General features: G+C 52.3%; 1 protein-coding gene and 1 long non-coding RNA gene across 2 annotated transcripts in view; one reads left to right on the top strand and one right to left on the bottom strand.

Annotated features, from left to right (window-relative positions):
- Window positions 1–12,733, top strand: part of KCNH2 (potassium voltage-gated channel subfamily H member 2) — a 91,647-nt gene extending 78,914 nt beyond the window's left edge. The window contains exons 10-15 of the mRNA XM_082192188.1: window positions 2,637–2,830; window positions 2,956–3,055; window positions 3,314–3,592; window positions 9,218–9,413; window positions 10,258–10,453; window positions 11,947–12,733. Of these exons, the coding sequence (XP_082048314.1) occupies window positions 2,637–2,830; window positions 2,956–3,055; window positions 3,314–3,592; window positions 9,218–9,413; window positions 10,258–10,453; window positions 11,947–12,138 (1,157 nt within the window). The 3' untranslated portion in view covers window positions 12,139–12,733. The remainder of the gene's footprint in view (window positions 1–2,636; window positions 2,831–2,955; window positions 3,056–3,313; window positions 3,593–9,217; window positions 9,414–10,257; window positions 10,454–11,946) is intronic.
- Window positions 6,079–9,204, bottom strand: LOC309515141. Its single transcript, XR_014212316.1, has 2 exons — window positions 8,406–9,204; window positions 6,079–6,407 (listed from the first exon to the last, which is right to left on the bottom strand). It is a non-coding gene; the product is annotated as an uncharacterized lncRNA (long non-coding RNA).
- Window positions 12,734–14,771: the final 2,038 nt, after the last annotated feature.

The following is a 14,771-nucleotide window of genomic DNA, read 5'->3' as shown; positions in this document are numbered from 1 at the left end:
ACCCCACCCACTGGCTGGGTTTCCCCAGCCACTCTGGGCAGCTCCCAACAGAATTAATGATGAGAATAAAAGCGAGAAAACATTGGACATTAAAAACTTCCCTAAATAGGGAAGTCCACTAAATACAGTGGACGCTCGGGTTGTGAACATGATCCGCGTGGGCAGCACGTTCGCAATCCACAACCCACAGCGCCGCATCTGCGCATCTGCACACGCGTGGGTCGCGATTCAGTGCTTCGGCGCATGCACAACCGCCGAAACCCGGAAGGAACCTATTCTGGTACTTCCGGGCTCGGCATGGTGCGCAACCTGAAATTGTGCAACCCAAAGCATCTGCAACCTGAGGTATGACTGCAGTTGTTTATTTCCTTGGCATCTGATGAGAGGGCATTCCACAGGGCGGGCGCCACCACTGAGAAGGCCCTCTGCCTGAAGAAAGGTTGCAATGATAGACGTTTAAGGAAGGATGCCAGGCGTGGGGAAGGCGGACAGAGAGACTGTTTTCTCCCCCCTTGTAACACTCGAACTCCAGGGAATCAAAGGAAGATGAAAGCTGGAATATTCAGGACAGACCCTGCAGCCTCTTTTGATGCCCTTCTGCAAGGGGACGGGCACCTGAGCAGAGCTTGCTTCCGTGAGAAGCCTTGGCAGAAGACTCTCCTGGCGGGTCTCTCTGCCTGGTTTCCTCCAGAGGAAGCCAGGCCTCCCGGTGACCTCTCCTTCCTCTGGCTCCTGCTTCCAAGATGGCCGGAGCCCAGGAGGAAGAAGCCGCCCTCAAATAAATCGGGCCTCCAGTTTGCCCTGCAGAGACGAAACCCGGCTTAATGAGTCTCTGCTGTTCCTTCTGAGACGCAGCTGCCTCACCTGGGACCAAAGCAGAGCACCCCAGGATATTTATAGGCAGCTCTTCTCGGCTCCCTGAACCCGCCTTGCTCAAAGCTGCCCATTTCTCCCCACCTCGTTCCTGCCCCCCTGCGACCTGCCTGAGACTCAGCACCACCCAGAACGGCCTGCCGCCCTCAGCATCTAGGCTGCTGCCACGAATAGCTTTGCTGGCAAGGAGGGAGGTCTCTGCTGCCTGGTGGAGATTGCCAGACACTCGCCCCACTCCTCAGTCTGCTGTCACTTTGCAGAGGGTTGGACTGGATGACCCCTGGGGTCCCTTCCAACTGTACAGTCCGATGATTTTGTGACTTGCTGGGCAAACTCCCTGACCCCAAACGGCTCCTTTCCTGCACGAGCCATGTGGTTGCCAGGGCACAGGAAGGCTGGGACTGTGGCCCCAGCCAGCGCCAACAGCAAGAAAGCTTGCAGGGAGCAGGTGATGGGCAGAGAAGAGTCCCAAGCGCAGCTGCCCCAGAACAGTAGAGTTGGCAGGGACCCCCAGGGGGCTCTCCAGACCAACTCCCTCCAATGCTTGGTGACCCTCAGGGTCTCTTCCAGCCCCACAAGAAGCCTCTGCAATGCTGGAATCCCAAGCAAAGCTGCCACAACCAACGACCATCCGATCTCTGCTTAAAAACCTCCAGTGGATCATAAAATTATAGGAGGGGACCCTCAGGGGCCATCTATCCCAACCCCCTGCAATGCAGGAATCTCCGCTCAAGCACCCCTGGGAGATGGCAAAGCCTCCAACTAAGGAGAGGAACGTTTTCGCCTGCAGCCTAATGCTTTATAATGAAGGCACCAGGCAAGCCTCCCTGGGGAGAGCATTCCACAAAGAGGGAGCCACTGCAGGGAAGGCCCCGTTCTCGTGTTGCCACCCTCCGGACTTCACATGGAGGAGACACATGAAGAAGGGCCTCTGAAGGTGATCTCAGGCTCTGGGTAGGTTCAGATGGAAAGAGGCGGTTCTTGAGGTATTGGGGTCCTGAGCCGTTTAAGGCTTTACACAGGGGTCAGCAAGGTTTATCTTGCCTGGGCTGGATCATTCCCACAGTGATCCCATGGCACAATTTTTGGTGTCTGCACAGACACAATTTTCGGCGCCGCAGAAGCGAGTCACCGCGCTGTGCTAGTTTAGCGCAGCATGCAAGTGGTCAGCTCAGTTTGGGAGCAGCTCGTGGGCCAGTCAAACGACCTCCGTAGGCCGCTTTCGGCCCATGGGCCTTCGGTTGCTGACCCCTGGCTTTATAGGTCAAAACCGGCACTTTGAATTGGGCCTGGAAACTAATCGGTAGCCAGTGCAGTTGGACCAGGATCGGTGTAAGATGCTCAAACCGTCTTGCTCCGCTGAGCAACCTGGCCGCTGAATTCTGCACCAGCTGAAGTTTCCAAACCGTCTTCAGAGGCAGCCCTATGTAGAATGCATTGCAGTAATCTAACCTTGAGGTTACCAGAGCATAGACAACAGTGGTTAGGCTCTCCCTGTCCAGATAGGGGCACAGCTGGGCCACCAGCCGAAGATGATGGAAGGCACTCTGGGCCACTGAGGAGCCACTGAAGCTGACCCTGGGATCGTGGCCACGGAGGGAGAAGCGGGTGAAGGAGGGGCAGAGAGGGATTTCTGGAGGAACAGCAGAGCCAGCTCTGGGTGCGAGAGGATGCTGAAGAGGGCAATCTCCTGTGTGGCCTTCTATGCGCCTCTCCCGGCTGCGCAAGGGCTCAGTTTGCCCCCTTCTCTCCCTCCCTCCCAGGGAAGAACGACATCTTTGGAGAGCCCCTCAACCTGTACGCCCGGCCCGGCAAGTCCAACGCAGACGTGCGCGCCCTGACCTACTGCGACCTGCACAAGATCCACCGCGAGGACCTCCTGGAGGTGCTGGACATGTACCCCGAGTTCTCTGACCACTTCTGGTCCAACCTGGAGATCACCTTCAACCTGCGTGACGTGAGTTGTCGCCCCCAGGAGACCCGAGGGGGGTGGGCTTCAGTGGCCAGCCAGCTCAGGGCCAGGAAGGTGGGGGTCCTGGGAGACCCCCGGCACTCTTCTCACGGCCACCCCTTCTCTTCCAGACCAACATGATTCCGGGGTCGCCCAGCAGTGACGAGATGAACGGCGGCTTCAACCGCCTGCGGCGCCGCAAGCTCTCCTTCCGCCGCCGCACCGAGAAAGGTGAGGAGGTGGGGGTTCGATTGGATGACCTCAAGGGGCCTCCCAACACCCATTGTGCTCCCTTTCCCATGCTCCTACAGCGGCTACTTCTGGGTCTCTCAGCTGGGAGGAAATTTCTCCCTCTCCTCACTTAACCCCCACAACGACCCTTCGAGGTAGGCCAGGCTGAGAGGAGGTCCTGGTGCCTAACACTCTATCCACTGCACTGCCACTCGCTGGATCTGGCCGGCCAATAACCTTTTCTCCTTCTCCGCACAGATGAGGAGATTCCGGGGGAAGGCAAAGCCCAGCCCAAAGTCCTGCACGTCGGCCAGAACTGCCAAGCTCCGGGGGCTCCCCGCGGACCCCCCAAATGGGACCCCTGCCTCAGCAGCTCCGTGGCGTCCAGCCCGCCCTCCAGTGATGAGGAGGAGACCCCCGTCCCCGTCTCCAGCGCCCCAGAGCTGTCGCCTTTCCACCCCACGGACCCCGCCGGCCAGCCCCCCTCCCCTGCAGCCGCGGACCCCAAACGCAGCAACGTCTGCAACCCACTCTCAGGTAGGACAGGATCAGAGCCGCAGCCGCGTGATCTTGCGCCCCTGGCAGAACCGTCCAGATTGTGCCCCCCAGCCACAGGCAAATTAGCTTTTCTTTCCGTCTCTCCTCCAACCCCCCCCCCCACCCATTCAATTCACCCTCTATTAAAAACCTTTTCTTATGAGGCAATAAATCGATATTTATATTTATGGACATATTTTTAGCTGATTTTGCACACGCACCCCATCGCCTGCACCCCTGGCGGGGGCCCACCTCACCACCCCCATCTACGGCCCTGGACAGGATGAGGCCAGGGGGGCAGGGGAAGTTGCCGCAACCCCCAAATTAGCAGCCCAGAGGTTGCGATTCCTACCTGCCTTCTCCTAGTCTGAGGTGATCAAAGCAAAGATGGCTTATTTCGCTGGCAGAGTCCCCCCCCCCAAACTTCCTAATCCCAGGAGCTCGTGAGACCAATGCAGCCCACATTTCCCAGGCAGTTTCCATATGAGTTACTCTGAGTGTAAATAGATGCTCCCTGAATCTCTCCCAGGTCCCTGAGGAAGGTGCTGGTCTCTCACAGCTCTGATCCTCAATTCCCAGTAGCATTGATACAGGTATCCTAAAACCCTGAGATTGGCAATCCCACACACCTCATGGATCTTATTCGGTAGCAGAGGAAATTCAAAGTACCGTATTTTTCGCTCCATAAGACGCACCTAGTTTTTAGAGGACGAATAGAAGAAGAAAAATATTCTGAACGAAACAATGGATGTATGATTTTTGTGGTTCATGCTGTGGCCACAGACCTGTGATCTGATGGTGAATTTGGGGTGACCCAATGCAAAAATCCTGAGGATCCATGGGCTTTTGCCTCCCCCCTCCCAGGCAGCCTCCTTTATCTCCCTCCCAATCGCTTGCCAATCAGCTGCTTCCTTTCAACACCCCCTTCCCTCTTGTTTGCCTTAGTGTCTTTTCCTTAGCTGGAGCAGTTTTTTGCTCCTCCTTTTCTTCTAATTTCTCTCCTTATTGCTTCCTGTTTCCCCCCTTTGCAAGTTTCCTGTCTTTACCTCCCCCCTTCCAGACAGCCTCCTTTATCTCTAGCGTCCCTTATCTCTCTCCTGATCAGCGACTTTGTTTCAACACCCCCTTCCCTCTTTCTAAAAAAAAAAAAAAAGCACGATCTGCTTTTCTCCCCTGGGCAATTTGGCTCCAGGGACCACGCATTTGCTGCATAAGATGCACAGACATTTCCCCTTACTTTTTAGGAAGAAAAACGTGCATCTTATGGAGTGAAAAATACGGTATTGGTTTTGCAGAGCTAAAAATATACCACCCTTCACAGCATTTAAACTGGAAGTAAGGAACTAAGGCTGTGTAATCTTAGCCAGAGCTAGACATAGACATAAATAAAGCATAATAAAAAAGATTCCTTCCAGTAGCACCTTAAAGACCAACTAAGTTAGTTCTTGGTATGAGCTTTCGTGTGCATGCACACTTATTCAGATACCTATGAATGCACACGAAAGCTCATACCAAGAACTAACTTAGTTGGTCTTTAAGGTGCTACTGGAAGGAATCTTTTTTATTTTGACTATGACAGACCAACACGGCTACCTATCTACTATAAATAAAGCATGAAAAACATAATGTTTACTTACCTGAAAGTCTTGCACAGGATTCAGCAGAGAGCAATAATGAATACAAGGCAGGCAAAACTGCTTCTAAGTTACTAAAAATACATGGTTGAGATCAAAGATGGTGCCTGTGCTTGGGAGATCAGACCTTGACTCTGATCCCAGGCTACACTAGGAGAAAGAGAGTGTTCTCCAGGTGGAAGTACAAAAGGTTAAGAGCCCTTGTCTTTTCCCTGCCTGTGCAACAAAGGATGTCACTTCACTAAATGCCCTCTAGGGATTAAAGGACTCTCTGGGTCTTAACCCCTTCATGTGCCTGTTTAGCAAACATAATTGTCAATTATTTTTCCAGTATAAACCCAATTGTATTAATTTGGAACTAAATGCAATTTTGTTAAGAGGCTTCCCATGCACCGTTCTTGATGGATCTTTATGATCTAATATTACGGCATTTCATATTCTTATTTATTTCTATTACATTCCATTTTTCAAAATTAGCACGTGATTAACAGCTGCACTCTTAATGATTTCGTGTTACTATATTATTTAACTTCCCAAAAAAGGTTTCAAGTGAGGAAACAAAGCTTTTTCCTTTTTGTCCTGCATGCGCCACATCCCAAAGTCAGTTGTGAGCCTCTCCTTACTCCCCCTGTTGTTGTATTCCAGCTCCTTCCCATAATACTCAAGCAGTTCCAAATTCCCTTCCGCTGGCAAGTCAGCAAGTTCCAGAGATTTGCCATTTCTTCCTCTGGCTGGGAAGGGAGGCGGAAGGCGACTCCATTCCTCTTCCAACACCCCAAAGCCTTCATGCCACTTTCCGCAGCATTTTGCTTTTTAAACAACATCTCCGTGATCTCTTTTTGGGGGTGGGGGTGGGGGTGGGGCAGGCTCCAACTCCCAGTGGCATCCTTCCAAAGAAAACAACCAGCCACCACCCCCACTTTACTCCTTTCAAGTCGCACACAGCTTTACATCTTCTTTTAAATATCTTTGCGACATCGTACATCAAACCATCCTCTCTTGTATATCATAAAATCCAATATTAGGAGAGGGTTGCCGAATCAAAAATGCAAAAACTTCCATAAAATGTAGCAGAGAGCCCCCCCCCCCTCCAGCACAAGGATCTTCTCCCAATTTCAAACCTCCGTTTCATGCAGCGGATTTTTCGCAGTTATAACGTCCATCTCCTCCGTTGTGTGTGCCTATTCTTTTTTTATATATATAAAAAATGATATTTATTGAGAATTTAAAGTTACAGAGGAAAAAAGGAAAAGGAAAAAAGATAGACAAAAAAAGAAATTAAACAATACAAGTCAATAAAAAGAAAAAAAGAAAAAACAAAACACACAATACATCAAAACCAAGAACAAAAACAAACAAAAAATTTAAAAACAAATCCAATATTCCCAAATCTTTATCTTTCATTAACTTGTTTCATCGACCTCCTTAAAACTTATTTATACTTAATTCCTTTTAGCATTTCTACTAAAGCCAAATAGTTTAATTCCAACATTTTTTCTAACACTCATTAATTTTAGAATAATTCTCTAAATGAATTTTTAAACTTTCTTCCAATCTTCATCCATCGTCTCTTCTTCCTGGTCTCGGGTTTTGTCAGTCCTTTCTATCCCTTCCATCTAGTCCATCAACCTGGTGACCTTCTATCCGAGGCTCTTAAGTCTTTTCCATGTCCCTTCTGCAGGTCTTCTTCCTGTTTATACCTGCACTTTACTTTGTCTTCTGCTGATCTTATTCTTAATTTCCTTCCTTTCTCACTGAGGGGTAGATCTCAGGGAGACTCCAACTTGACAATATCTTTATCCCTTCTCGAAATCCAAAAGATATTTGAAGGCATGTTTCAAAGTCCCTCCAAGGTTAAGGGCCCCCACGACTCCAAACTCCCCCTGGCCCAAAACCAGATCCCAAAAGTCAAAACATCCCTGCATAGGGGGATCCGTCCAGCTTCCCATCTCCAAACCAAACAGGACTCCATCTCTCCCAATCTGACTTTCTCCAGGTTCAGTCGTCAGAAACAACAACTTATGTTCCTGCAAGGCCGCGGCTCTCTCCATTTCTATTACTTGAGGTTCAAGAGCAACTTCCTCCTCCTTTGTCTTCTACGCAACTTGCCCTGTCAAAGCAGATTCCTGGGTTGGTTCCTGAGTGGTTTCTATATAGGAATTCACTGTTTGTCCAAAATTGCTAACTGCAACAGTCATCAAATCCATCTTCTCATGTAGCTGTTCCAGTAAAGCGCTTGTCTTGCAAAGAGCAAGCACTAAGGCTTCTTGTGGGCACATTCTTGTTCAAGGTCAATGTCTGGTTCTCATGATCTTTAATCTACATGATCTACAGCTGTAGAATTCCCCAGGTCGACTCCAGCAACAGTTTCACAAGCTCCCTCTAGAGGAAACAATTTCTGTTTGCATCCGTCTTTTTAAAAGCAGCTCCAGCAACAAAATTCCTTCAGTTTTTCAGATATTTTGCTCCTTTCAAGTGCAAAAGGAAACATTGGAATCAATATGTTTCTCTTTTTTAACTATCTGTCAAAAAACGTTTTATTCACAGTCAATGAACTTCCCCAAAGCGTCTGTCTCTGACACCCCGTTCCCAGGTTCAAGACGGTGGAAACTTATCTTTCTTTACTCTCTCTCCTGCAGGTTTAAACAGTCTAAGATTTCCCCCCTCTTCTCCTGCTTCCAAGGGGGGTTTGGTAGTTTTAACTGATGGAAATTTAGTCCTTTACAAACAACTTTCCAGACTTTAGCTTGCAATGTCTTTGCTTCAATCTATTTACAAAAGCGGAAGGCGGACTTCCTGTTTATACCTTCATGCTTCGTTGCCAAATTAAGATGTTTCATAGTCCAATTTTCTGTTCTACTCACGGGTAGTTGTTTAAAGTCCAATTGTCCACAGGAAAAAGCCAGTGCTCTCCGGCAACAGCAATGCGGCTTCACTCCGTGAAAAGAGCAGTCGATTCAAAGCACCGCGCCGCTCACCCCACGTCGCTCCGGATCCCCAAAACCGGGTTTCCCCATGAGTAGGGGAGGCGCAAAAGGTGCAAGCCGAATCCCACATCCACAGGGTCTCCGCCTCGCCGTGGCAGTCCAGACCCTAATTCCCACAAAGCGGATTCCTCCCGATCAGAGGAAATCCGCCATTGCCGGGGACGCTAACCCGGAAGTCCCCGTTGTGTGTGCCTATTCTTAATGCCAATTCAAACCTGATTATAAGGAGAGCTTCTGCATCCAATGGCAATTTGGGGGGTTTGCATCAGGCGAAGTGTGTGGCTTCCACCGCCTCTGCCTACCCCCCCCCCCGCTGACCTGTGATTTAACTGAGGGGTTTATAGGGGGTGGCTGAACCCCTTCTACCCTCTTTTCCTCAACCTGTGTCTTTCTCCGATGTTGAGGGAGCCGTCGCCGTGAGGCAGGACAGGAACCGGAAGCCAGCAAACACAATTGCCATTTTGACTGAAGAGTTTTCCACACTTGGGTGCTCAAAGTAGGAAAGTTTATTCAGAATAAAATACAGTGGACGCTCGGGTTGCGAACGTGATTTGTACAGGGGAAGCACGTTCGCAACCCGCAGTGCTGCATATACGCATGCGCGGGTTGCGATTTGACGCTTCTGCGCAAGCGCCAAAACCCAGAAGTAATCAGTTCCAGTACTTCCGGGTTCGGCACGGTGTGCAAACTGAAATCGCACAACCCGAAGAGTCTGTAACCTGAGATATGACTGTACAGAGGAAAAGCAGGAAGAAGGTTGAAGCAGAACACAAAATAATACCAGAGCACCCCAACTCTAAAACCAAACTGTAAAATTTCTAGCTGGAGATATTAGTTGCCAAGCCTGGTGACCAGACATCTCCACTTCGTTGCAAACGGCCGGTTGCCTGGCTAGTTTCGAACGCTGTGGGTGGCCCCCCGCCAGGGATTCTTCCGATGACTCTTTGGGGTCCTTTCCAGCCCCCCCACTCTCTTCCTTCTCTCCCCCCTCCTCCTCTCCGCAGGGGCCTTTTCAGGCGTGTCCAATATCTTCAGCTTCTGGGGGGAGAGCCGTGAGCACCCATACCAAGAGCTGCCCCGATGCCCCGCCCCTGCCCACACCGCCCTCAACATCCCACTGGGCAGCAGCGCCCCCCTCGGCCGGAGGCAGCGCTGCGAGCTGGAGGCTCGCCTGGACCTGATCCAGAAGCAGCTCAACAGGTATTGGAGGGGGCGGGCGGGAGCTCCCATCAGGGCTCCCTCGGGAGGGGGGCAGAGATTTCCCCCCAGGCACTCCGGGCAGCTCCCAACAAATTTAAAACAGAAGAAAACATCAAACATTAAAAGCTTCCCTAACAGGGTTGCCTTCAGGTGTCTTCTAAAAGTCATATAGTCGTTAATCTCCTTGACATCTGGTGGGAGGGAGTTCCACAGGGCGGGCGCCACTACCAAGAAGGCCCTCTGCCTGGTTCCTTGTAACCTCACTTCTCACAGGGAGGGAACTGCCAGAAGGCCCTCGGAGCTGGACCTCAGTGTCCAGGCAGAACGATGGGGGTGGAGACGCTCCTTCAGGTCTACTGGACTGAGGCTGTTTAGGGCTTTCAAGTTCAGCACCAACACTTTGAATTGTGCTCAGAAACTTCTTGGGAGCCAATGTAGGTCTTTCAGGACTGGTGTTATGTGGCGTCCGCTGCCACTCCCAGTCACCAGAACTCTTAAAAATAGGAGAGCAAAGAGCCCGAAGACAGAGGGCACGTAGCAGCACCCATAAAGGAGGTGATGATGATGACGAATGAGGAAGTGGGAGAGATTGGGGAGGTGGAGATTCACTCGGGACAAGGCCATTATCCAAGAGGCTGGGTTCTATAGCCTCTGTGTGTAAAGAGTGAAATAAAAAAGGACGGTAAGAAACTTTTCCTTGTCTTTATACTTTCCTGGGCACTCAGCTGGGAGCCGCTGACAGCACCCTGACAGCTGTGGTTCCAGCACTGCAAAGGGGTTAGACTAGATGTCCCTTGGGGGCCCCTTCCAACTCTACAGTTCTGTGTTTCTCTTCTTCCTCCAGGCTGGAGAGCCGCCTCACCGCGGACGTGTCGGCCATCCTGCAGCTTCTCCAGCGCCAGGCCGTGCTGGTGCCTCCTGCCTACAGCGCCGTCTCCTCTCCGCTGCCTCCAGTGGCCCCGGGCCCCGGGCCGGCCCCAGGGGAGCCTCCCCTGCCCCTCAGCCCCACCCGGCCTCAGGCGCTCCACACCCCAGCTCAGGTGAGGGGAGGGAGGCAGCCAGGCAGGCAAAAGACTGGCATTTGCAGCCTGACCAGCTCCAGGGATTTGGCCAAGGCTGGAGCAAGCAGAGGCATGTCTGCCTCCCACGCTGGTCAGAGAGGAGGGGAAATGATGTCACGCAAAGCCCTCTCTACCAGTTGCCTTTCTATGGTCTCAGGCTCTGCCTAAGCCATACAGCTCAAATGACTCAGCTACATTAGTCAAAAAACAGCCTTTTTAATGCATTATAGACATGCAACACCAGATGGCGCTGTAGAGCACAAAACTTTTCTATGCAATTTCACATAGCGGTTTTTTTCTCTCTTTTGTTATAACTGTAGCCTTATTCGACTTTACCGATTGATGGGCTCTGCGTTGCTCCCAGACGGGAGGAAGGAAGTCAAATGACACCAAGGGTTGGTTCAGAGAAAGAGTTATTTATTTCTGCGCTCCAGAGCAGCAGAAAGGCACTTGCGTGGTCAGTCCACAGCAAGTCCAAAGAAATGAGAGATTACATGCAGTATATAGACCCTCCAGGCACCCTCTCCCCCAGGAATCCATCCACGTCAGCTTATACACGCAGGTTGACATCACAGATGTTCCTGCTCCGGTATTTTTAACCATAAAAGGGTGTTCCTTCCTGTATTCTTGACCATATAAGGGTATTTCTGTTCCTATGCTCTTATCTTGGAGCAAGAGGTCACCAACTCCAAGAACACACTCTGGCGCTGTTCCCGGACTAGGTCTGTGCGTCAGGGTGTGGTAAGGTAAGACTCAGACATGTCCTCCCTATTCCACTGGAACAGCCAAGGTCATCCTTTGCCGTGACTGATAAAGGAGAGAGCTTTGTTTATACAGCTGTGTTCTTGTTATGCATTTGCTCAACAGCTCGAGTTAATGCATTTTAGAAATGCTCTCTTGGAGAAAGAAGAAAAGGGGGGGTTGAGTCAGTTTCAAACTGACTGCACAGAAACCTATTCCTTCATAACAATTAGTTATTTATAGCGGGGGTTTTCCTGTGTGTAGATCCACCCTTAGCCGCTTCTCGTGGTAACTAGCAAGAAAATGCATTTGTTAGGTTAGGCTGCTAATCTCCCACGGGGGAACAAGGTGCTGGACTAGGTGGGATCCTGGTCGGATCCAGCAGGCTCTCCTGACATTCTGAAGTGGATTCCCCACTTCCCAGGAATTTGCAGTGCAGCTCTTGGCTCTGAAAAGACACCAAAATGTGTTGCCGGGGGGGGGGGAGAGAATTTTAGGATAAACTATATGGTTAGAAAGAAGTGAATGGAGATAAAAATGGAATTAAGGGCAGGACGATCACATCTTACGTGGGACTTTGGTTCCAGGGGTCTCATGTGTGTGCCCCCAACCCCTTGGAGCCCCCCTGACAGCTATTGGGTGAGGAAGAGAGAGGATCCTCGTACCCCTGGGGGTCCCTCCTTCTCCTCCTGGACTGACTCTGTCTCCTCTTTTTCTCCCCCCCCCTTCAGGTTTCCCATTTCCCGGGACCCTGCATGGACTCAGCCCAGCCCCGGGACGTGGTGCTGCTGGTGGACCCGCTGCCCCCCGCCCCCCCTCGGCGCCTTTCGCTCCCAGGGCAGCTGCCTGCCCCCCCTCGGCCGCCGGCCCCTCCGGACCTCTCCGTGGACTTGCACAGACACTGCTCGGACCCTGGCAGTTAATGGACTTTGCAGAGGTGGCCCCAGCGTAGGGCCTTTTTGGGAGTTGGAAGCGGCCCCCCACCCGTCGCGGTCGGAGAGGGGGGCGCACCATGAGCCTCAAGGATGGTGGTGATTGGCTGCCCAGGGGGCGTGGCCAGAGGAGGGGCAGCCCCCCCACCCACTGTGATGTTAGCTGGCCTAACAGGGGTGGGCCAGTCGCCGTGGTGACCACCAGGCGATTGGCTGGTGCGGATGGCGGCGAGCGGACTAGTTGCTTGCAGGAGTAGCGGTTGTAATAATGACTCATAACAACTATTATTAATAATACTGATAAGGGTTAGAATCCCCTCCCTTGTGATCCCCAAACATATCAGACCAGCAGGACATGCAGAGCCACCCGTGGGTCCAAGGAGGGGCCGGGGGGGAGGGAGGAAGCTGGGGGGCTCCCAAGGGGTCCAGGGAGAAGGCGGGGCTGCATTGGGGTGCCAGGAGAGGGAGGCTTGCCCTGGTGGGTCCTTCTGGGGTCTCTCCTAGCTTAGAAGCACAGAACAGTAGAGTCAGGAGGGATCCCCCAGGGTCTAATAATAATAATAATAATAATAATAATAATAATAATAATAATAAAATATTTATATCCATCCCTCCCCAGCCGAAGCCGGGCTCAGAGCGGCTAACAACAGTAAAATAATACAGCATTCTAAAATCAATTCATTATAAAATCAGTTCAAATCAAATTAGTGGCAACCATTGGGCTAGAGTTCTGTGAGAATTGCCAGAGTTGGTGGTCAGACTGTGCCTTGGCCAAAGGCCAGGTGGAAGAGCTCTGTTTTGCAAGCCCTGCGGAAAGCTGTCCAGTCCCGCAGGGCCCTGGTCTCTTGTGGCAGAGCGTTCCACCAGATCGGGGCCACAGCCAAAAAAGCCCTGGCTCTGGTTGAGGCCAGCCTGACCTCCCTGTGGCCTGGGACCTCCAAGATGTTTTTGTTTGAAGACCGTAAGGTCCTCTGTGGGACATCCCAGGAGTGGCAGTACGAGGGTCCTAGGCCGTATAGGACTTTAAAGGTGAAAACCAGTACCTTGAACTTGATCCTGTACTCCACCGAGAGCCAGTGCAGCTGGTAGAGCACTGGGTGAATGTGATCCCATGGTGAGGACCCCGTAAGGAGTCTCACTGTGACATTCTGCACCCGCTGGAGTTTCTGGGTCAGTCTCAAGGGCAGCCCCACGTGGAGTGAGTTACAATGATCCAGTCTGGAGGTGAGCGTCGCGCGGATCACAGTGGCCAGATCAGGGTGAGAGAGGCAAGGAGCCAACTGCTAGTCCAACCCCTTGCAATAATGGGGAGGGGGTCTGCCCCACTCCCAGCCCCCATCTGCCTCTGTGGGTGCCCACTCATAGCCATTGACCCTTGGTGGGGGGGGGGACACCTAGAGCCAGCCCTCTGGAGTCAGGGTGGGGGCCCCCCATGAAGCCCCACTTCAGATGCCAGCCCTTCCCATTGACCCCAGTCTCACCAGTCATCCTAGTGGGTCCATCTTCCATGGGGGGCGATGGGGAGGAGGGCCACAGCAGGCAGGTTTTGAGCTGTGGACTCTCACCAGCACCTCTCCCAGTGCAGTGTGGGGCTGCAGGGGGGCCCACAGAGCTAGGAAGAAGATGAGGTGGGGGGCAGGAGAGAGGGAGAGGCTGGGAGAGGACCTGGAAGAGAAAATGACCCCCCCTACCTGAGAGGAGTCAAAGGAAAGTGAGTAGTCCTCCCCCCATAGGCTCCCCACCAGAGGTGAGATCCCCACAGGAGAAGCTTAAGCTGTGGGGCAGCCCCTCTCTAAAGGCAAGTGGGGGCTTGTGCACAGTTCCCAGGTTTGGTTGTCTGAAAGGGCTTCTCCCCCCCCCCCACCCCGGCTGATTTCCTCTCCCTCCCCCTGTGGGAAAACTTCCTGATCTTCCTGCCCTTTCATTTCACTGCATATAGGGAGCAGGGCTGCATCTCATCTGAGTGACCCCTACTTTTCTCTCTGCCCCCCATAAGATCCACAGCCCCCAGAAATAGGAGTTGGGGCAAGGAGGTTGTGCTGGCTGCATCTCCGGGGGGGGGGAGCATTGGTTAAACTCTTCCCCACAAACAAGACACTTTCTTCCAAAGTGGGGGCAAAGGCGTTTCTTTTTCCATCAGTGGGGGGCCCATTTCCTTGAACGCCACGGGTGCTCCCAAGGGCCTTGCGCCCTCCTGCCCTCCGGGACCCTCCTGTCTACATGCACGTGACACCCCCATCTCCCCCCGCCCACCTGCATGCTGTACTCAGCATTAGGAACCGATGCCCAATAAACTTCGAGTTGGATGCCTGCCCTGCCACGCTTTCTGTGTGTTTGATCCACCTGCATAGGGAGGGGGGCAGGGGGGGCTTGGGATTTGGCAGCCTCAAAGAGGAGGCAGCCCTTGAGTTCTGCAAATGGCACTGGGATTGGGGGGGGGGTAGGACCAGCCATGCAATGCAAACTCCGAGTGGTTCCTTTGAGACCAGATTTGTTTCATGCTAAGCAGGAACGCAAGGGACGCGGGTGGCGCTGTGGGTTAAACCACAGAGCCTAGGACTTGCTGATCAGAAGGTCAGCGGTTCGAATCCCCACAACGGGGTGAGCTCCCGTTGCTCGGTCCC

This window comes from Podarcis vaucheri (genome assembly GCF_965113315.1).
Source record: "Podarcis vaucheri genome assembly, chromosome: 12".
Classification (NCBI taxonomy): domain Eukaryota; kingdom Metazoa; phylum Chordata; class Lepidosauria; order Squamata; family Lacertidae; genus Podarcis; species Podarcis vaucheri.
This window is presented reverse-complemented; position numbering and strand designations above follow the sequence as displayed.